This window comes from Ascaphus truei, chromosome 1 (assembly GCF_040206685.1).
Source record: "Ascaphus truei isolate aAscTru1 chromosome 1, aAscTru1.hap1, whole genome shotgun sequence".
NCBI lineage: Eukaryota > Metazoa > Chordata > Amphibia > Anura > Ascaphidae > Ascaphus > Ascaphus truei.
The window spans coordinates 105,338,007-105,359,984 of record NC_134483.1 but is presented as its reverse complement, the minus strand read 5'-3'; the positions used below and the strand labels follow the sequence as shown (position 1 = coordinate 105,359,984).

Genomic DNA, 21,978 nt, shown 5'->3' with positions numbered 1-21,978 from the left:
GGCTCCGCTGTATCTCTATGGATTGACCAGCCCACTGCCTGCATTATCACTGCTTTCCTCACTAATGATTGTACAGCTTACTTATCAGTGGTGTCAGCTCCAAGTTTTATGGGACAAATGCAGACTCAATAGTGCTGCGGTTCAGGAGACTCGGTACTCAACGGGTTAATACCCAAGTGTCTTTTCGTCCAGTTTCACTAAAGTGTTATGCTTAGAACTCCAAATATGAAAAAGGCCATAGCGTACCAGTCTACATAAAGGTTTTTAAACGTATTAATGCACATGAGGCTCAATGCTGTGCCCAACTCTGGTCGTTCAAACCATATCTCTCTTCAATAAAGCAGGTATATGACTAGCTCGTATTCATGCTCTGCAGCCCCTTCCTTTGCCAGTATCAATTCCCATGGTCCTAAAATACAGTAATGCACATTTTCAGTATGTCAAGAGTCAGATTAGGCCTCATTCATCCATGTAGTTAATTCCCAAAGGTTATGACTCATAGTTCATTCCCAACTGTTTTAGTATGTGTCAAAGAGGAGAGGGAGAAAGCGAGAGGTTGGCAAAAGCTGCATCTCTCTCTGTGGGCAAAATGCGCCACTTTTGTTTATTAAAAAAAGTTGATGTCAATTGTTAATACTAACTTGTGTTTTGATGAGGTATGCGCTTCCAATAGTTTCATCTTTCTGCAACACAATACGTGTTGTTATCTTACCCAACATACAATAAAGCAGAGTGAATTAAATGTGAAATGGGGCAGACAGATGTGGTTTGGGGATAAATTAAGGGGGAAAAGAAGAAGGATGACTTCACAAAGGGTGATTCACCTTTACTGTGATAGTTCCTAGCAGAAGCCTGCTGTGTATTTACATTTAGGTTGATAAATCAGAGAGCATAAAATAAGTGAACACACACACACACACACACACACACACACACACACACACACACACACACACACACACACACACACACACACACACACACACACACACACACACGGGGTCTAGATTTTCTTGCTGTACTTTATACATACAGGCTTTGGACAACATTCCCTTTTGGTACTTTCATACTTACACACAACCCTTATTAGATATATCATTATAAAAGAAACATGAAATATTACAATGGGTCTCCCAGACTACCCTGTCCCCATTCTGTTCTATCTACAAATTAATTTGTAGATAGAGAACATCAGCACATTTTTAAATATTAAACTGTTATTATTAACTATTAAATGAAGTGACTTCCTGAGGCTGTCACGGGAGACCAGACAATTACATTGGGATCACAATCACTAGCCAGCATGTAGGAGTTAAATAAAACAAGGGTTTTTTTTGTCCGAAGCCAACAGGGAGCAACACAGATGCTTAACACGGTCAGAACTTACCAAGACAAGTGGTTACGGGGGACTCCTAGCTTGCTAGGTGGTGCACTTGACCCAGAGACTAACCACAAATGACTCTGGAACTCAGATCAGCATCGGCTTACATAGAACCCCGGCTTCAAACTGAAAGCATGGAAAATCACGTACCGACCAATCAATCAGCAAAGAGATAGGATAAATGTCCCATAGCTTCCAAAAAACGGAGCACAGCAGTTTCAAAGAGTGGGGCCACAAACCAGAAAAAACGTTAAAAATAATTTATTAAATGACAAGTGAGGGGTACAGGATAACTCTGACGCGTTTCGGGAACAAGTCCCTTTGTCAAAGGGATTTGTTCCCGAAACGCGTCAGAGTTATCCTGTACCCCTCACTTGTCATTTAATAAATTATTTTTAACGTTTTTTCTGGTTTGTGGCCCCACTCTTTGAAACTGCTGTGATCCGTTTTTTGGACCCTATGGGACATCTATCCTACCTACTTTGCTGGCGTGAGGCACGCACCACCCAGGGACAAGCTGCTATATTGTGAGTACTCACCTGTTCACTCCAAACTGACAGGTTATTCATGCAGATTGTTTTATTGGGAGGGTAGGCATGACCATTATGGTATATATATAGGTCTGTCACCACCCCATAGACACTGTTGCATTGCTTTACTGACTGGAGTTCAAGATATACAGGTTTATAGCTAGTCTCACATAGCTCTTATCATAGCTTAATCCCTAACGGGTGATTTCTTGTAAATATTAACACGCTGATGTCATGGTGCAATTGAGCCCTGATTCTGGGACTGGTTCCCTCAAACCCTACAATCAGTGAAGAGATTGTCTTCGTTGAGCCAATCAGAGGACGAGGGCTCGTCCTGAACTGATCAATCAAGACTGGGGTCTCCGACAGTGCTGTAGAACGGCCCCAAAGGGCAAAACCCCAGGGAGAGGGAAATATTAACTGTCTAATAGGGAACCAACCGACGGGGCTAGGACTCCGGCATCGCTCCCAGGTTTCAGCCCCAACTCCCCTTTGTCTCCCAACACTGTACCTGGTCCAATCCAACGTATCGTCCCGGTATTCATTGTATACTAGCATCGCTGAGTTATGGGCCCAGCCCACAATGAATCCCCCAAAAATACACAGTGATTCACAAATACAAAATAAACTGTTTCAACAGCAAACTAACAGAGGGAAATCATAACAACAGGGTTACCAGCTATTTTGGATGTACGTAGATGGCCATTTTGACCTGCAACATAGGTCGCCATCTTGATGGGTGGGGGCAACCAGCAAGCTTAAATGTGCTGTGCCAGGCTGCCCCTACCGTCACAGGGGCAATCTTCCAAATGGGGCTTTTTATAGCAGTAGAGATGTAGCAGGTTTTATTACTCCGCTTAAGGCTGGTTATCACAAGAAATTACTCGAAAGTACTGCGTGTGTTTTAAAGGACACACACACACACACATTAGCATTATTTTCTAAGTTGCTGCAGTATTTTTTGCGATAAATATTGCAGTATTGTTAACGCATCCGATTGCATTACCAGTGAAATAATGTCTGCTACATACTGTTAATTATTGCGAAATTGGTACATACTTAGTTTTTCTGCTTCTTTGCCAACATAGTATGGTAGTTTTCTCATGGTTTTTCGTAACTCTTGTTTTAATGCAATCATATAATCCTGATCCTCCCCTGTTTTTGTTGGTACAGGTTTGTAATCTGTGGACTGAAAAAAAAATGGAAACATAGAAGCCCAGGTGAACATTTTGTACAGATGCAGAAATTATTTGGTTGTTAGGCTCATTCACAAACATAAAAATACAACATGTGAATAACCGGTAAATTAGAAAATGAGCCAATGAGTTAAATTTCTATTTGTTAACATGGTGTATTTTATAGAAATGAGCGTTGCTCCTCAATCTGCTGTGGGGCTTTTTCTTAAGCCATGATTGATTGCATCTATATTCTTATTTATTAAAGGTCTTTCATTTAAAACATTGGAAGCAACATTGATAATAGGCCACAGACCTGATTTTCTAAACGGACAAATAGCTCTCACTCTCACACTTGTTTAAATAATGGTTTACACATTCTGGAATGAAAAACTCACTAGGCTTAAAGTTACTCTTTGCTTGACTTCAGTTCCCAATGTACAGTATATGACTTAAATCTCACTCTTGTTCATTTAATGCTGCATAAATTATGTATGTCTTTATTTACATAGCGCCATTAATGTACATAGCGCTTCACACGTGAGAAATCATATAAATAACAAACAACAGATCATGGGAATAAGTGCTTCAGACATAAAAGTAACATTGTGGAAGAGGAGTCCCTGCTCCAAAGAGCTTACAATCTAATTGTTAGGGAGAACGTACACAGACAGTGGGAGGGCATTCTGGTAAGTGCGTCTGCAGGGGGCCAAGCTTTATGTATCGTGTATAGTATTAGCCACAGTGCTACTGATATGCTTCTTTAAGCAAGTGTGTCAGGAATCTATACTAATGAATGATTGCTTGAATAATATTGCACTGCAGGTTTTATGCATCATGTTAAATAGAATTTAGAAAAAAAAAATAGTTAATTATAATGGGAATCCCTTATGTAGCATTAAATGAACAAAAGAAAGGGCTGTGCGTTTATATTTTTTTTGTTGCATTTAATGTCAGACCCCAAAATCACTCCTCCTGAAGCCTGCTTATAAAAGCCACATATGTTTTAGTGGGCTAACCAAACTGCAGAATGAGTATTTATTTCCCAAATATCTCCTAAAAGCATTCCATCGGAAATTAGATTTTCACTATACATTATATCAAATTAAAAGCGCAATTCTTGGGCATTTTTTAATTGTTTTTTTTTTTAACAAATCACCATGTTTATCAAGAAAAAAAATGGCCATTAAAAGTAATATTTTTTTTTTTATACATCTGGTGCAGTTTCTTGCCACAGCCTTTGTATCTATGGTAGGGTTGGGATATCAGTTTTCATTATCATTTGTAAACTCTCTTACCCCATCTGGCTTTTGGTACAAACTTGGCCTGTTCATTAAACCCAACTGCTTGTTTTTGGCCATCAGGATCCTCCTGCCACCTCCTCAGATTTTTATTTTATTTTAGTATAATCCTCCCTGAGATGGAATTAGAGGCTCATGTATATAAAGCATTCCTTAGCATCTATGCTAAGATAATTAAATGCAGTATGTGTATCTATGCAGTATTTACACTTATTTTAAAACCAAACACGTTTGTGTAATTAATACATTATCAATATATAAAATGAAACTATATTAATAAATTAAATAATTAAAATACAAAGGGTGCCCATCTCCCTACATAATCTCAAAGGGTGATGTGCAATATTGTCTATTCGTCCATGTATTGTGGTGTTGCCCCAGACTTCAAGGAATCCAACTTTCTTTGGGATCAGAACATGTCCTTGGATTTTTTTAGTACAGACAAACAATAACTAGTGTGCAGTATTGCTTACAGGAAAGAGTGGCAGGGGTTGCAGTTGAGCATCTGGCAGAGATTCGCCTCTTGAGAAGCCAATTGCTTGAATGTCAAATGTAAAAGAGGCTCCCCCTCTTCCCCTTCCTCTGCCAGCCATTTCTCCTGTAATGAGAGATGAGAAAAACCATTAGGAAATGATCTGCCAAAGCATTAGGTAAACCATGCTGGCAAAAAGTGGTTACAAATGTGATGTCAGCTTTACTTGAAATAAGCAATTGCTGAAGTAAAGTGTAATTTCTATTATGGATTACACATAAAAGCAGGTCATGCTGGAACTATATAGCAATCACTAATAACAACAACAACTGTCACGGGAGACCAGTGCTTTTAACACTTTTAACCATTCTGGATCAATTTGAGGTTAATTCGGGTGAAACCTGCAGACAAATGAAACACAAAATACAGGTAAAAATCACACAACTGGGGCTCTAGGGTGAATATCTAGCCTCAACTAGATGCAGGGCGCTCGCTTCGGGAACACTTAACCTGTCCGACTCATGTCCAGGAACACGCGGTACTCTTTTCGGGAGAGCCGCAGTGCTTTCCCCGCTTAATGATCCGCTAAGAACTTTGCCACATCTTTAAAACTTGGTCTCAGCTAGGCATGCTTCTCTGGGTAAAAGTGAAGCCAGTTGCTCGGCTACTTGCAACAAAGCAACTTTGAAAAGCCTGCCAGAGCATCACCGACCCCAGCCTCAAGATCGTCTCGTTCTCTGATCGGGCAGTCTCCTTACAGACCTCACTGTCCTATGTTTAACATGGAAAGGAGACTGGCGACCAATCAGAGAATGGATCCTAACTCTACCATCCAATCAGAATGGGGGATCGACTGGCTGGCTAGGTCCGAGGAAGGGGGGCATGTCGGCCGACTCGAAAAGCCGGGCGAGCTGCAAATATGAACTGACCAATGGGAACAGTGCCTACAAGCAGCTTCTCCCAGCCAGCCCATTGCCTCCCGCTGGAGCAGGCTCCACCAAGTTTCTTCCCCGCGGGGAGCCCTAGTTCTCCGGGCCTTGTACTCCGCCCTTTCCCATCCACCAAACTGTTTCAACACCTCTCGACTTCCCTTCTCCTCTTTGATCCCCAATCTCTATGCAGACATCCCGGATCCTATTTAGATTGCCAGGACTGTCTGTATAGAAGAGATGAATACACACTTTTAAAACATATTAAAACTTATGGGACCATAATACATGTGGGGGGGAAATGGGACTGTGATACTTGTGGCTGAAAACCAGGAGTCTACGGAAAACTATGTAGCCCAGAGGTAACTCACTCGCGTACCCGCAGAGCCTGCCTGCTCGTCGGGTAAAAGTACATGAATACTTATTCCCCCGACCTCCTACACAGGCTTTAAATGCATTTTCACCCAAATATCCCCCTTGAAACTCCCACGTTTATTACAGTACAGGAAATATTTGTATCACATACACAGTGTCCCTGGCTTATGGTGCTTCTAAGCTACCAGGGACCCACGGTTTTCAGGAGTAGCCAGTCGGTCTTCACCTTTATTATGAAAACTGGCTACCCCCAGCGTAACAATAATTTAAGAATTTGAACAATAGGATTAATTATAATAATATATGTAGCCCTGGTAAGATTAGGGGCTATATTTCTATCCTCCTCCTGTGTGTAATCCCTGTTAAGGGCAGGTGCCAGGAGTAATCATGGATTTTCCCTACTTCTGACACTGTACTGAGTCAGTGAAGGTAGGTCACCTGACCCTGTGTCCAATCAAGAGACACAGGGGCGGTGCCTACTGGAATCTACAAAGAGCAGTGTCAGTTCCTATTTAGAGACACACACAGATAAGTGTAGAACACAAGTTGTTGGTCTGTGTTGACAGTGAGTTAGTTAGGAGAGGAGTTGAGCAGTATAGTTAGGAGGTGGACCAAATACCTCTTACCCTGTTTAGGGGGTAAGGGAAGAGCTATCCCCCCTCTGGATGGCCCTAGGTCCAGAGTGGAGGCAGGGACATCCTAAAGGAGAACAGCTAGCTGGCTGTGTATACTGACTGTACCTGTCTGCTGCTGCTAAGAGAGAGAAATAAAGAGCTGCTGCTATAGAAAAGAGCTATTGTGCGAGAATGGAATCTCTCATCCCTGGGAGGGGATTCTGCGGTAGGGATTCCACCCCGTATACCTGGGGCCTACTACAGATGGAGGCGCTGCACCATTAGAAGAACGAAGGCATCCACCCCAGAAACCTGTCCTGTTGTCCCCCATGTCATCGCGGGAGACTTAGGCTCTCCTGTTGCCAGCAGGTATGCACCACACCGAGACATGTAGCCAGACCACAGAACACGGTAAAGAGAAGGGTTTGACCCCACGAAGGTTCCAATGCTACAAAAACTTCCTAGAGTTCCTGTGTACAATAAACGGAGGTGACCACCACTGTCAGCAGTAAATGAAATAAATAAATAAGAGTACAACACAAAACGCACGTGTAAAGGACTAACCGGGGTGGGGGCTATAAAGCGGTAACTGTTAGGCCTCGTCCATGTTGCCTGCGTGCTTGCGGAAGCGTGCTGACTCGCCCTCCCGCTCAGCACTGAGCCCCTACAGCCGCAATTAGAGCGGCTTTAGTAGGGGCTCACCTGCGCTTCCGCGCGCTTGCGGAAGCGCAGGTCTTGGGGGAATTTAAAATTCCCCCGCTTGCCGGTGAGACTGGCCGGTCACGTGAGCGGTTCGCCCAATGAGGGCGAACCAGCTCCGTGACGTCACTGGCCCGCCCCCGGCCAGTGACGCGCCTGCCCCCGGACCGCCCCCTGACGGCTGCTGAGAGCGCTTGCGGTAAGCAACCGCAAGGCCAGGGAAAGCACTTGCTTTCCCTGAGCCTCAGCACGCCAGCGGTAAGCGTGTCCGAGGCCTTAGAAGTACAGGGCTACACATAAGAATACATGCTGCCGAGTAAGTCAAGAAAAAACAGAAACTGCTACCCTTACCAGACCCCGTGTCACACGGCGCGTTGCCCGACTCAGCTGGCTGTAATCCGTGAGTTCACAGAGAATGCTGGTTTGGGTCTGTCTTCCCAGCTGTAGTGCGGTCTGTGTGCTCCTGCCGATCCAGTGAGTAGTAGTAACAGAAGAGAAATCCCAGCGGTAACTGCTAAACCTCCATGAAGCTCAACCAAGCGTTATAATTGTGTAGCGGTCATGTAAAATGGCTACAGTCATCTCTCCTGCTGACAGTAAGGCCTGGTAAGTTGTGGGCATGCCAGCAGTAATTATGGAGGTTTGCCCTCACACCCTGGTGGGGTGCCCTGTGTATGGATGGGAGTGGTCACAGGCTCTGACTCCATGGTTAGTGATGTCAGAGGTGTGTCAGCTCCCAGAGTGTACATAAGGCACAGCACTGTGTCTAAAAGTTAGTTCTGCTAAGTGGAGGAGGAGTTCTGAGTAGTTCAGCCAGAGTTCTGGGAAGAGTAGAGTTATGTTATAGTAGCTGAGTAGGAAGACTGTGTCCAGGGACCTGGCACAGAGTAAGGACATCCCGGCTGGGATAGGGAATCCCTATTAAAGGAGAATTACACCTTTCAAAGGGAAGCACTGAATGATGATGAGTGGCTAGAGAAACTACTGCGAGGGGCAGCTAGCCCACCTCACGCAATAAAGATGCTCTTGATTACCAACCCTCTCGTGTACATGTGTGGAGTGATTGTACAGAGAGGAGCACCACAGAGGAGTTCCTCGCCAGGACCATCCCCAAGTGACCGAAGGGACCCTGATGAGGTGGAGGCGCTGCACTGGAACTAGGTAGGACTCTGCACACTACCTCAGCTGCCTGTCTGGACGGGTTCTCCCCACACACCATCATGCGGGAGACTCAGGAGTCCTGTTGCCAACAGGTGCACCACCAGACACTATCACACTGTAATGGAGACCGGTTAGACCACAGGGGCCAATGTGAGATTGGGTGGGTCAGGCCGGTTCACAAAAACCGTTACATTTGGAGGCGCTGCTGAGATCAGATCTGTCAACAGGACAGGCTCTAGCTAGGCACACTGGGAAACAGGGAGAGCGTCTGCTGCCACTCTGTGCTGCGTAGGGACGGACCTAGGGGTGGTCAGGGGCTGGCAGGGTATTGTCAGTTCGCAGGGACGACCTAGGGGCCTGAAAGGAGTGAGGGGGTTGGAGCCGGGCTATAGCTGACCGAGTCACTTTGAGGTAGTGCTAGTTGGTAGGATGCCAGAAGGGATAGCCTCTTAACGTGGTCAGGAATCCTGGAGAGGGTCTGCGCTAGGCTGACCAAGAGAGGTAGACGCCCCAAGTACTGCATGGCAGAGCCAGAGTACTCTAGCCCATTCCAGACACTTACCATAGGGAGCACAGACTGGGAGGAAGGAGTTACAGCAGACACTGAGAGAGTGAGCCTAGCCTGAGGTAGTGCAACATGAGTCCAGCCTAGATCAGGTACACATGTGGTGGTGCATCTGAGCAAATCTTTATTGTACTGGTGTGGTGGCTGCCCCGCAGAGCGGAGCTCCATGTACGATAATTGGTACGAGAGCGTGACAACCCTAGGAATGGAGGATCCGCGTGGTGCGGAGAGCCCAAAATGGCGACCAGAGGCTGATGGGGAAGGCACCAGTGGCGTGCGCCCCACTGAAGAGCAAACTGTCGCTGAGCTGTCTCTAACTAATCTGCTCTGGAGTGGAGCGAAGGCTGTGGCTGCCCCGTTTTTGTCCTGTCTGGGACACCGAGGGGCCACCCTTGAAGAGTGTGAGGACATTGTGATAACTGGGGGGGAACCCAGCGAGGAAAGCAAACAAACTGACATTTCGGGCTTAAAAGCCACCCAAAATGGCGGTTCCCGCTTCTAGGGAGACCGCGTGGGCCAGTCGCAGAGAAATTGGCTGATTCAGGACTTGCAAAAAGCTGGCCGGGAATGGCGCGAACAGCAGAGCCCCGCCCTGATGGGGGGTATGGCGCGAAAGCTATGGCTGCGCCTTCATGGACAGTGACTCACTCGGCCCCTGTGCTGAGTCAACCGCTTAGTCTATGGGACCCTCCCCTGATTTCCACCAGGGGGAGTGACTTTCAACTATGGCCTGTGGGAATGCACCCACTGGACCCGGGGACTGATATCCAGACGGCGCCACTACAAGAAGTAGTGCCGGCCGCGGAGGTAGCGTGCAAAAAGGAGGGATATTTTGCACGAAAGGCAGCTGCCAGGAGAAGGCGGGAACTAGCCACGGGCAAAGAATCCCACTCTGATGAGGAAACTGGCGCGAAAACGCAGACCGCGCCCACCAGGACTGAGAAAGGCACGGCCTTAATTAAGGGGCATGCTATTCCCCTATGGGACCCGCCCATAATTGCAACCCCTGGGGGCGGGTTCCAGCTATGCCAGTGGAGGGAGGAGCCGAAGCAGGAAGTGGCTGGCCCAGCAACTTCTACCAGTCAGTTGCGAGGAACCACTGACCTGGAGAGACCCATACAGAAAGTGGACCCTATTCAAAGAATGGCCTGCTCCTCCACTGTGGGCACTATGGTCTCCACCCAGCCCTACTCGGTACCCGGCGGGGTACTGGTAGTCAGGGTGGCCAACACCGAGATGGTGGTCGGGCTCTGCCTTCAATGCGGGCTGCCCGGAGGCACTGTTAACACACGTTGCCCACAATGCGGGACATTATACTTGTGGCCAATGCCGACGTTCATCCCGATCCAATCTGCTGACCCCCCGGGGGATACGGCGAGGCGCTCCGCCGAGTCCCCTGGTGTACTGTGGATCAGTCGTGCAAGTCCCGGGGAAAGGGGACTGGAGTCGATTAAATCGGCTGGTTCAGCAGCAACCGAGACGGTCGGGTCACCCCCCGACCGCACTGGAAAGAGACTATCGCCCCGATCGGTGACCCCTAAGTCGGGGAAGGGAGACTACTCGGATGAGGATCTCCGCGAGCTAGCGGAGGTGAAATCAAGGCCCAGGACAGAACCGGGGAGGACGACACCCCGTGGCGTGAGTAGCAGCCTGGAAAGCAGGGCGTCCCCCGCAGATCAGCGAGCCGAGAGACGGAGTCCCTCCGCTCCAGGATATGGTGGCGACGGGCGAGAGACGCCTACACCCCTGCGGAATGGTAAGAGAAAGCCACTTACTTACCTTGCTCCGGTAGACGGTGTAGCGGAAACAAGGCCGTGCCAGGCCCAAGACGCACGTGCGGAGAAGATACCACTTCCGGTGGAGACGACGGCGGAGCTTCCGGATGTCGTCATCGAGGAAGAGATCCCGCATGGGGGTCCAACTCAAGATGGCGGCGCTTCCGGTTCCAGAGAGGACATCATTTCCGGTGGCGACGGCGGAACAGACGGGAAGGATGCAGCAACGCTTCGGCGATCGGGTGAAGGTCCCCGATCACCTCAAGGGCCCAAGAGCTGGATGGGCGAACCGCAGACGGATGAGGGTGAGCTATCCTCCTTGGATCAGTCCATGGACAGCCGGGAACGGGTCGTAGCCCCGTGGCGTATCCCCTCGTGCCCTTACGCCCAACCCCACGCCCTAGGTAAAACCCCTGCCCCCATCACCTGTTCCCCGGGGTCCCCGCCTAGCCTAGAACTTGTGGACATACCCTTGGGGGGGGAGGAGAGACGGACTGGGGAAAGACAGCGCAGTTGCGCTACGGAGGGCATTTCTCGGGGAGGGGGAGAATTAGGCAAGGCCGCGGTAGGCCGGTGGTTGCCTCCTGCGACCAATAAAACAGAGGACAAGGCCCTGGGGTCTTCACGGTGGTCCGTACTACGGTCGGCACGGATATCGGGGGTATTCTCATGGGGGGATGCGGAAGAGAGTGACTCAGGGGATTCACATAGGTTCAAGGAACACCGTTGGTGGGCCCCCCTCTTTGAAGGCTATGCGGCCAGGATGGATCGTACGCGATTCCTTATTCGAAGGGAGGATGTAGTTGATTTTTGGTGGGCCAAGGGAGAATTCACCCCTGAACAGCGAGATAGGGAGCTGCAGGAACGGTGGTATAAGATTGAGCACAGGGAGATAGAGCCCATGGGTCCCGACACACTGTCAGACCCTGTGGATCCTGACGAACCCCTGTCATGGGTGCTACCTGGGAGGGCAGGTAGGGCTGACCTAACTAGGATCAGTAGAGCGGAACGGGCAATAATGGCTCGATATAAGTCTTCCCACGGGTTGGAGTACCCTTATGTCCCTGAACCCCTCATGGAGGAGATAGAAGAGAACAGGGAAAGGTGGCTTAGGGAAACCATCGAGATGTACCTAGTCAATAAGGGGAGTGACGTTACCGGAAGGAGGGCAGAGGACAGAATAGATCACCTGATGCGAGTGTGGAGTATAGGGAGGAATATACACAAACATAGGGTGACCTATAGGCCCGAGAGGGGACTGCCTAGGCACTATCATGTCACGGTCCTGGACATGGGTGGTAGAGAGGTTAAGAAACCTGACCCGAGTCACTATTATTAGGGGGTACTAAGGCATTTTGCGGGCTCGTGGCTGCTGGTCGGGGCGGGCTTGGCGAGATGTCACTGTGGTCATTTTTTTGTATAATGTACAATCTGTGATGTTAACAATTATGTGTTATGTGTTACAGTGCTTCCTGGAAGAAGGTATGCAAATGTAGGTCCCAGCGAGGACGATGGGATTCACCAGGGGGAGAATGTAGCGGTCAGGGACCTGGCACAGAGTAAGGACATCCCGGCTGGGATAGGGAATCCCTATTAAAGGAGAATTACACCTTTCAAAGGGAAGCACTGAATGATGATGAGTGGCTAGAGAAACTACTGCGAGGGGCAGCTAGCCCACCTCACGCAATAAAGATGCTCTTGATTACCAACCCTCTCGTGTACATGTGTGGAGTGATTGTACAGAGAGGAGCACCACAGAGGAGTTCCTCGCCAGGACCATCCCCAAGTGACCGAAGGGACCCTGATGAGGTGGAGGCGCTGCACTGGAACTAGGTAGGACTCTGCACACTACCTCAGCTGCCTGTCTGGACGGGTTCTCCCCACACACCATCATGCGGGAGACTCAGGAGTCCTGTTGTCAACAGGTGCACCACCAGACACTATCACACTGTAATGGGGACCGGTTAGACCACAGGGGCCAATGTGAGATTGGGTGGGTCAGGCCGGTTCACAAAAACCGTTACAATTGAAAAAACTTTATTAATACAAAATAGTGAACATAGAAAAAACCTCTAACGCGTTTCGTCCCGCGGAGGGACTTTATCAAAGAGATACTGTCCAGTCTCACAGGTATGTACAAATAGATAGTACCATGCTCCTATTGGACTAAAATAAATTAGCGCAGATCCTTGATAATAGCACTAATTACTGTGAGAACGAAAACATGGGGCAGACTTGTCTAAATAGAGATACCTGATAAAACACAGTAAATACCAAACACCAATTGCTAGAAAACTATAAATACAGAGTCTAGCAATAATAAACAAAACCTAATAAAGAAAAAGAAAAGAAAAACAAAGAAAGAAGAAAAAAGAAAAGAAAATCTAAAATAATTTAAAAACAACGTTTATCACTTAGAACCTCTTATGAATAATAACAAATTTAGTGCACCATGTCAGTCCAAGACCTGGAAGACAACACAAAATGTACATATACCATACAGATCATTATTATAAAAACCCAAATCACCCATTGACTACAGCGATTATATATATTGGCTCTTTTAACATAAAGAGCATGGGAAGAGCTACTTGTAGCATTTGGGATCAGGCTTCTATATAGCCGGTCCCTCAATGTCCTTGACCCACACAAAGTATAGCTTAGGGGTAGCCTAAGGGGAACCTGTGATACTAAGGCCAGTGACAGGACACCTCCCAATCTGGCTGCAGTAACTGACAGGTCTCGGCAGAATCAATTGGATTCTCTCTCCATACAACTCTCAGTAGAGGTGATGCACAAGACACCTGGGTATCTTGGCAGAATCCCTTGGGAGTACCCGCAGTTTCCCCGATTGATTCGGTTACAACCACGAACTCCCCGTGGGACTCTCTCTAAACAACAGTCAATAGAGGTGGTGCATGGATTACCTGACAGTAGAATAGGGGGTCCATGTATATGGGCAGGAGGGTCAGAGCAAAGTCCTGCACAGGGGTAGCATGGGGTGGGACATGGGGTGCTAGGGTCAGTGGTCGGGGCGTAGCAGAGTCCATAGGTTTCCCATTGCCCCAGGGAGGTGACAAGGGCATGGTGGCAGGGACGCGGTGACCCCGTCCCATACAGTGGGACACAAAACAGGGGGAATCATTGTCACGAGAGAACAGACAATATATAGAATAACCGGGCCAGATTGAACAAGATTAGGATATAGTAAACTGAATGAGTTGATTTCCTATGAGCAGAACAGACAATACATCAAGCAAATAACATTACAGAAATATGTACACTTACTGGGGCTGGATAAGGAGATATTCAGCCAAATAGCAGCTCCTTAAGTTGTTACAATCACGACAAGCACAGGAATAAGAGGTGCAAGCAACTATATAGATGCAGGCCCCCATTCCCAACATGGCAGTTCAGTTATTGGTGAACAATTACCTTGTCCCAATCACAGGTTGACAGGTTGACAGGTAATGCGAGCAGCAGGGTTTACCCAGCCCCTCATTAATACACCCCTCCCCGGTTCTTACTGGGCCAGCCCATTTATAAAAAAATATGACCACAGGTCTGGGTGCCGTTCTGGCTAGCAAAAAAATGCTTATTGGACAGGGGCCTTTCATGTAGGGTGTAACATGTAAACAGGTCACAATGGTTAGTGTCCATCCGTGACACTTGGCTGCATATGCAATGAGGCGAGTCACTCCATTGATGTCCAGGTCTTTTCTCACCTCTGGCTAACCTCCACAGGGGGTAAAGTACCTCACAATGCCTTTCAAGTATCCTCCTTTGATTGTACAATTACACATCAAAGCTGTCATCTGGCAAGCTTTTTGTCCTATGTCCAAAGTTATAGTAAAAACAGCGATAACTCATAACTATATTTCCCATATATTAAAATCAGATTAACAATAGGTAGGCAACACGTGTTCTTGGCAGGGTACAACATATCCAAATTTCCCCTTTCTAGCATATATAAAGCCAAAGTTATAATTTTTTCCACTTTACCCATTGTCTGTGATACAATACAATTCTCCCCTCCCTCCATGTTAATACATAACATAGCAATTCATTCTGGTCAAGCGGGGAAATGCAGATCCACATATACACAATATGGTTAACCCTTTCCCTCCCGACATGATTTATACACATATAGGAATATAACACAGACTGCTGGGGAAATACATCTCAGACCTGGGGCAATTCTGCTGAAGCAGGGGGATGCAGATCAACATATACACAGAACCATTAACCCCTCATACCCTGATCATGACAATCATGTGGAAGCAGGCTCACACTCACCGCTTCTGGCACGAGCGGTAGTGCAATCGGCTCCGCGGATGCCATCTTGGTGACGTCTCAGTGCTGCGCCAGTCTCGCGAGATCACCGGAGCAGCTCAAGCCGGCACCAGTGATGACGCCACTTCCGGTAAGACTGGAAGTTCGTCACTGAGCTGCGCACCGGACAAGGCCGCAACCGGCGCCTCATCAAGGTAGACCGCCACCGGATCCTGGTGAACAGAAGGAACGGGAACCTCACCTCATGTGAGCGATGTCTCCGGATTCCTACGCAGACAGGTCTGGCACAGTGGCGATGTCATATGGGGTCACGGAGCTCCTTGGACGTTCCGGAACCTCCGCAACTTGTGGGATGGACGTGGTTGGCTGGAACTCCTCTCCGGACGGCAGGTAAGATGTGCGCTCTTCTCCACAGCATCCGCTCGGTAGAGATCCTCTTCTTCCTTGAGGGGGTCACCTCCGCCAGGACACGATGCCGGGGCTAGCCAGTCGCCCGGGCGACCATGCGTATTGAGCTACCTTGCTCTTTGGTCACCTGGGGACTCACACCTGACACCCCTAAGGTAGTCATGATGAACACAGGGTGGGGAGGCATGCAATCAGCCTCCCACCACACAGACCGGCCGGTCTACTACAAAAACGTGTTGAACAAGATAACTCCCTATACAAGGCAGAGCATAAGCACATAATAGTAAATGTTGAAAAGCTTGCTTGATATCTAAATAGCATACAATAAATGTATAGAGAGAACACAGTGTATTCTAAGCTAACCAGTAATGAGCTCCTATGCATGGCTATAAAGAATTATCTATCTATCTATCTATCTATCAATATATATATATATATATATATATATATATATATATATATATATATATACACATATATATATATATATATATATATATATATATACACATATATATATATATATATATATATACACACATATATCCAACCTTGTGTGCATTTAGTAAATAAGATATAATACTTGGCAACTTATTTCATCATTTATATTTTTCCACATTTGTCTGAATATTAACTTGGATGTGTTAGGAGGAGTGAATAAAATGCAATCTGAAATCCCTGCATGTTAGCAGGAACAGGCAACTCTGCAAATACTGAAAAGCTCCCTCTTTTACACTTGGGCTGATATGTAGTCTTAATCCTTAACCATTTTTTCCTCCACATTTGTATGAGGTCACCACAGAAGCATCACATCACTTGTAGTGCTTTTTTTTGTTGTTGCTGTATGCAATATTTGATGAGAATATTTAAAATCTTCCTCTGTTACAAAGTGATTGATTTTCTTCAGGATGAATTCCAAGCCCTTCTTAAATGCCACGGTTACACAAAGCTTTTTCTGTACTTTGTTCCCAGTCAATGTTTCTGTAATCTTGTCCTCCACTTCATCATAAACAGCCACACTAAGGCTGGAGCCATGGTGCCGCAGACCGTGCCGAGGCGTCCGCACGCTGATCGAACAGACTGCCTAATGGCAGTGTTCTCGTCCAAGTGGCGTGCGGGCGCATGCGGAAGCGGGCACGCAAGAAATCAGTTCAAACTGATTTCTTGTACAATACAAATAAGAAATATACCTTGGCGCTAATGTGAATAACAATTAAATAATAAAGAATATAAGTCCACAATGGATATATCGAGGTGATTGAAGTGTCCTTTTTTCCAAACTGCTATTGGAGTAGAATTGGACTCAATTCGCAAAAAAACGATGTACAGTCCCTCCTTCCAGCAACTGCTATCCTGTTCAGCAAGACATAAAAAAGGGGCACAACATTGCGCAGTAACGTTTTAAAGCAATGGAGCCCTCTTATATAGATGTCCCAAAAGAATGCCCACTTACTAGAAGTAAGAAGACAGCATACGGTGGAGAGAAACTGTGCGATGAGCCTTCCGAATCCAATCGTGTATCTGGATAGCACAAACCCCACGTGGTATTCCTGGATCGAATGGATATCAAAGGAAGGTCCCTCTTTCACAGATAAAATGTTTTCCAAATATGCTCAGTGTTCCTGTCTTCAGATCTCCATAACACGGGATAAAAAAGAGAGGATTGCGCAATAACGTTTTTAACTTTAATAACACATCCTCAAAGGAACAGAAACATACTCACAATGTCTCTGTGATTTAAAAGCATTTGTTCGAGATGCCTAACCGGGCTTGAAATCACTGCACAGTCTCTGACAGTCTTGATCACACCGCATGTGTCCCGTGTAACTCTGGCGCACAGCGATGACATCACCGTCCCAGCCTCTCTCTGCATTTGATCTTTTTCTTTTTTCTTGTGCTTCCTCTCTTCCCTCGGAGTCGTCCGCTCTTGATCTTTTTCGTTCTACCTGTCTGGGTTCTTGCCACCCCTTCTGTTCTCTCTCCTGTTTTCCTGAACAGGTTTGTGGCCTCTGCGTTGCTCGGCATGTAGATCTCTCTCCTCACTTCATAGGGCTGTGTCCATGTGCTCTCCTCGCGCTCTCCTCTCTGCAGCTGTCGTGTGTGACGTAATTTAAAAAAAAAAAAATTACATCACACACGACAGCTGCAGAGAGGAGAGCACATGGACACAGCCCTATGAAGTGAGGAGAGAGATCTACATGCCGAGCAACGCAGAGGCCACAAACCTATTCAGGAAAACAGGAGAGAGAACAGAAGGGGTGGCAAGAACCCAGACAGGTAGAACGAAAAAGATCAAGAGCGGACGACTCCGAGGGAAGAGAGGAAGCACAAGAAAAAAGAAAAAGATCAAATGCAGAGAGAGGCTGGGATGGTGACGTCATCGCTGTGCGCCGGAGTTACACGGGACACATGCGGTGTGATCAAGACTGTGCAGTGATTTCAAGCCCGGTTAGGCATCTCTAACAAATGCTTTTAAAATCACAGAGACATTGTGAGTATGTTTCTATTCCTTTGAGGATGTGTTATTAAAGTTAAAAACGTTATTGCGCAATCCTCTCTTTTTTTTATCCCATGTTATGGAGATCTGAAGACAGGAACACTGAGCATATTTGGAAAACATTTTATCTGTGAAAGAGGGACCTTCCTTTGATATCCATTCGATCCAGGAATACCACGTGGGGTTTGTGCTATCCAGATACACGATTGGATTCGGAAGGCTCATCGCACAGTTTCTCTCCACCGTATGCTGTCTTCCTACTTCTAGTAAGTGGGAATTCTTTTGGGACATCTATAAAAGAGGGCTCCATTGCTTTAAAACGTTACAGCGCAATGTTGTGCCCCTTTTTTATGTCTTGCTGAACAGAATAGCAGTTGCTGGAAGGAGGGACTGTACATCGTTTTTTTGGGAACTGAGTCCAATTCTACTCCAATAGCAGTTTGGAAAAAAGGACACTTCAATCACCTCGATATATCCATTGTGGACTTATATTCTTTATTATTTAATTGTTATTCACATTAGCGCCAAGGTATATTTCTTATTTGAATTGTATAATTGTTATGGGGTACTACTTGGGATAGTCCCCTTATTAGAACACCAGGCAGCTTTCACATGACATTGTTGTCAATATTATTTTAGTTTTGTGCACAGCACTGTTAATCACGGTCTAGTGCTAATCTGTAGTATCACTTGTTTTTGCAAACTGATTTCTTGGCATGACAGGCCAGTCATGTGAGCAGTTCGCCCATTGAGGGCAAACCAGCTCTGTGACGCCCCTAGGCACGCCCCCCACCATGGCCAGGGAAAGCACCCGCTTACCTCACAGCCTCCGCACGGGCGAAGGCACCTTGGCCCAAGCCAAACTGAGGCCCATCCTGGTCTAGCATCAGATATTTCTTTCCTGGAGAGAGGTTTGAAGTGGCAAATGCTACTGCTTTATAGCAAGCTTGTGATACATGAGCTGGGAGCATTCTTATAGCCTTATTAATGGGGCACTCCAACCTACTGTAGGACGACAGTGACGGGTTAAATGTTGCTGATTTTATTTTTAATGTTTCAATCAGATTCTGATAGGCAGGATAGAGACACACACACACACACACACTTAGCAGTGTAGCCATGCCTGGTTTTGCTACCAGTCTGCCCTCCCTGACATACAAGCCCTGGTAAGAGCAGGCAGTGTCAGGACCAATTATGGGTTTTCCCCAAAAGAGGCAGCTCCTTTGAGTGACAGGGGAGGAGGTGGGACAAGGCACGAGTTCTGCCCAATCATGGGTTCAGACTTTGTACCTTCCTCCCACTGTACTTAAGGGGTTGCACCACCCAAATTGGAGCAGTCTCTCTACCATGGAGAGAGAGACTGATACCCCGCAGGATTGCTGTGCATTGGCATCCCCTGTCCCTCTTCCCCTTGGGGAAGAGTGAGTGATTACTTTTCCCCTGTTCCTGATAGAGGGAAAGGGAAGAGTAAAGACTGCTTCAGATACCCTTGGCCCAGAGTGGAAGTCCAGGGACCACCCAGAAGTTGGAGACCTGCAGTGGACTGTATTGGGCAGTAGCCTCTGATACTGTGTCAGCAGAGGACCAATAAACCTGTTCCAGTTATCTATACCTCCTGCCTAATGTGTAATCTTACTGGGGGGAGAGGAGTACATTCTTCTGTAGGAGATTGCCTCCAAACATCTGGAGCCTGCAGTAGATGGAGGTGCTGTGTATCCAGGAATAAACAACATAAATGTACCACAGAAACCTGCCCTGTTCTCCCCAACAACATCGGCGGAGACTCAGATCTACTGTAAGCCAGCAGGTATGCACCACACACCAAGTAATGTCCGAATCTCCCAGAGGGTTTGGGAAACAGTGTTACACCAGTAAATAGGTGGGTACGATCCATATGAATTTTTGGCACACAAGCCGGCTCGCTATTGTGGATTGTTAAATCTCACTCACTGTAAATATTAATCACCTTTTGCGATGTTATTGCTATTGAGAACAACATTAACTTACTAACATTAAATTACTAACATTAAATTACCAACATTTGGAGACATACTGATCAGTATTGAATGGCTTTCTCTGTGGGTCATAAAAGGATTCAGGAACAACCATACTGGGCTGTCCCCTTATCCAGACCCTCACGATAAGGAGTTTAATAGTATCCGCGTCTGGTCAGACGAGATCTTGGTCTTACCATATCAGGTCAGCCCTCGATCCAGACCTAATCTACCAGCAGGTTCCTACTGCAATTCCCCCGTGTAAAGTTACTAAACTCCTTTATTAGAGCTTACACTTGGGGGGGGGGGGTTATATATCAGTGCAAGTAAGTCCTTTGGTAATATCGGACCAGCTAACAGCTTAATACTTCACTGCGCTACCACCATCAGGCGCCATCACTGTGGAGCTCTATACTGTCCCTCTGTACTGAGCATCATATTACAATACTGTGGTTCCAACAGCCTATGGGGCCAAGCCCAACAGGCTACCCCCTTCATCCTGACCAGTCTACTATTACACTATCTGTATAACACGTACAAGCCTACAATACACTACCCATAGGGGGGGTGGCCCTTCCCTATCACCCCTTTTTTTAGTATCCTACCTGCCATCCCCTTCACAATATTTCGCACCTAGTTAGTGGCTACACGCAGAGTCCACTCACTCCATGAGGACTCTATTGCTATTTTATTAATGGGTATGTCTCTCTAATAAACAAGTGTTTTACTTCACTCACTATTCATCACGCTCCCAACCACACCGCATCCACTGTCCAGTGTGTAACTACATAAGAGTGCTCTCCTGTGGGATCCTTTTCCTCTCCAGTCCACATATATGCTCACCCCTGATTGTAGCACCTTTACTCGATCTAGAATAGCAGTTGCGAGGGTCCTGTCCCTGTTCCCCATCCCCTCCTTCCCCACACCTTGAGAAAGGCATTATTGAACTGCCGAAAAGTTTGTTTCTTAGGCACATTAAACTTCTATTCTGATTAAGACCGTGCGCCTGCCTCCTTTCTACCTACTGAAACTACTTTGGGACATCAGAATTTCCCTGGATCCAATGCACCGGCAGCTAAGTACCCCACCTATTTACCAGTGTGACAGAGTGCGTGCACTACCTCATTTCTCTGTATTGCCATGTTTGGTCAAACATATAGACATAAGTAGCTGAAAGGCTTGGTTACAATGTTCCTGACAAAATATTATTTATATCCATTTTTTACAACATATTAATAAGCAAGACAGTTACTTTAAGAATGGTGAAATCTTTCTAAGAAAGCTAATTACACCAAGTTATTTTTTAATTTTTTAATTGAGCCGCTAGGTTGAACTGCCCCTTTATGGTCGGGGGGCGGACGGGAAGACAGGAGGAGATGTTGGTGGGAAAGCAAAGTGGCTGGCAAAAGAGGATTGCAATTAAAGGAAATTACAGTATAGTACACAACTATGTGAAGGGCATCTCTTGTATATAATGTCTTGTAGTGCTATCTGTAGTATTCCTAGCACAGTTGTTTTAAAGGTTCTGCATACCTGCTGCTGTTCTGGTTAGAAAACAGATGGGATTGGTTCTGAGCAGGACTTCCTAATCAAGGGTCACAGGGATCTAGAGCAGTCCGGAATATAGCAGGACACAATGAAAGACTGCCAGTTAGAGCTACAGCAGCTATGATTACAGTGTCTAATGATGTCATGTACAATAAAGTTTAATATGAGCTTACGTACAAACACACACATTTCTGCTTCCTGTAATACTCTGTTGAGTACACAACTTTCAGATTTTTTTCTGCGGATTATAGGAGCTACTAT

General features: G+C 46.6%; 1 protein-coding gene across 3 annotated transcripts in view; it reads right to left on the bottom strand.

Moving 5' to 3' along the window:
• The window catches only part of POLR3G (RNA polymerase III subunit G), a 63,874-nt gene that overhangs the window by 27,988 nt on the left and 13,908 nt on the right, over positions 1–21,978 (bottom strand). For all 3 annotated transcript variants that reach the window (XM_075593042.1, XM_075593047.1, XM_075593054.1), the window contains 2 exons: positions 4,861–4,985; positions 2,971–3,100 (listed from right to left, as the gene is read on the bottom strand). In XM_075593042.1, coding sequence (XP_075449157.1) covers positions 2,971–3,100; positions 4,861–4,980 — 250 coding nt within the window. In that variant the 5' untranslated portion in view covers positions 4,981–4,985. The remainder of the gene's footprint in view (positions 1–2,970; positions 3,101–4,860; positions 4,986–21,978) is intronic.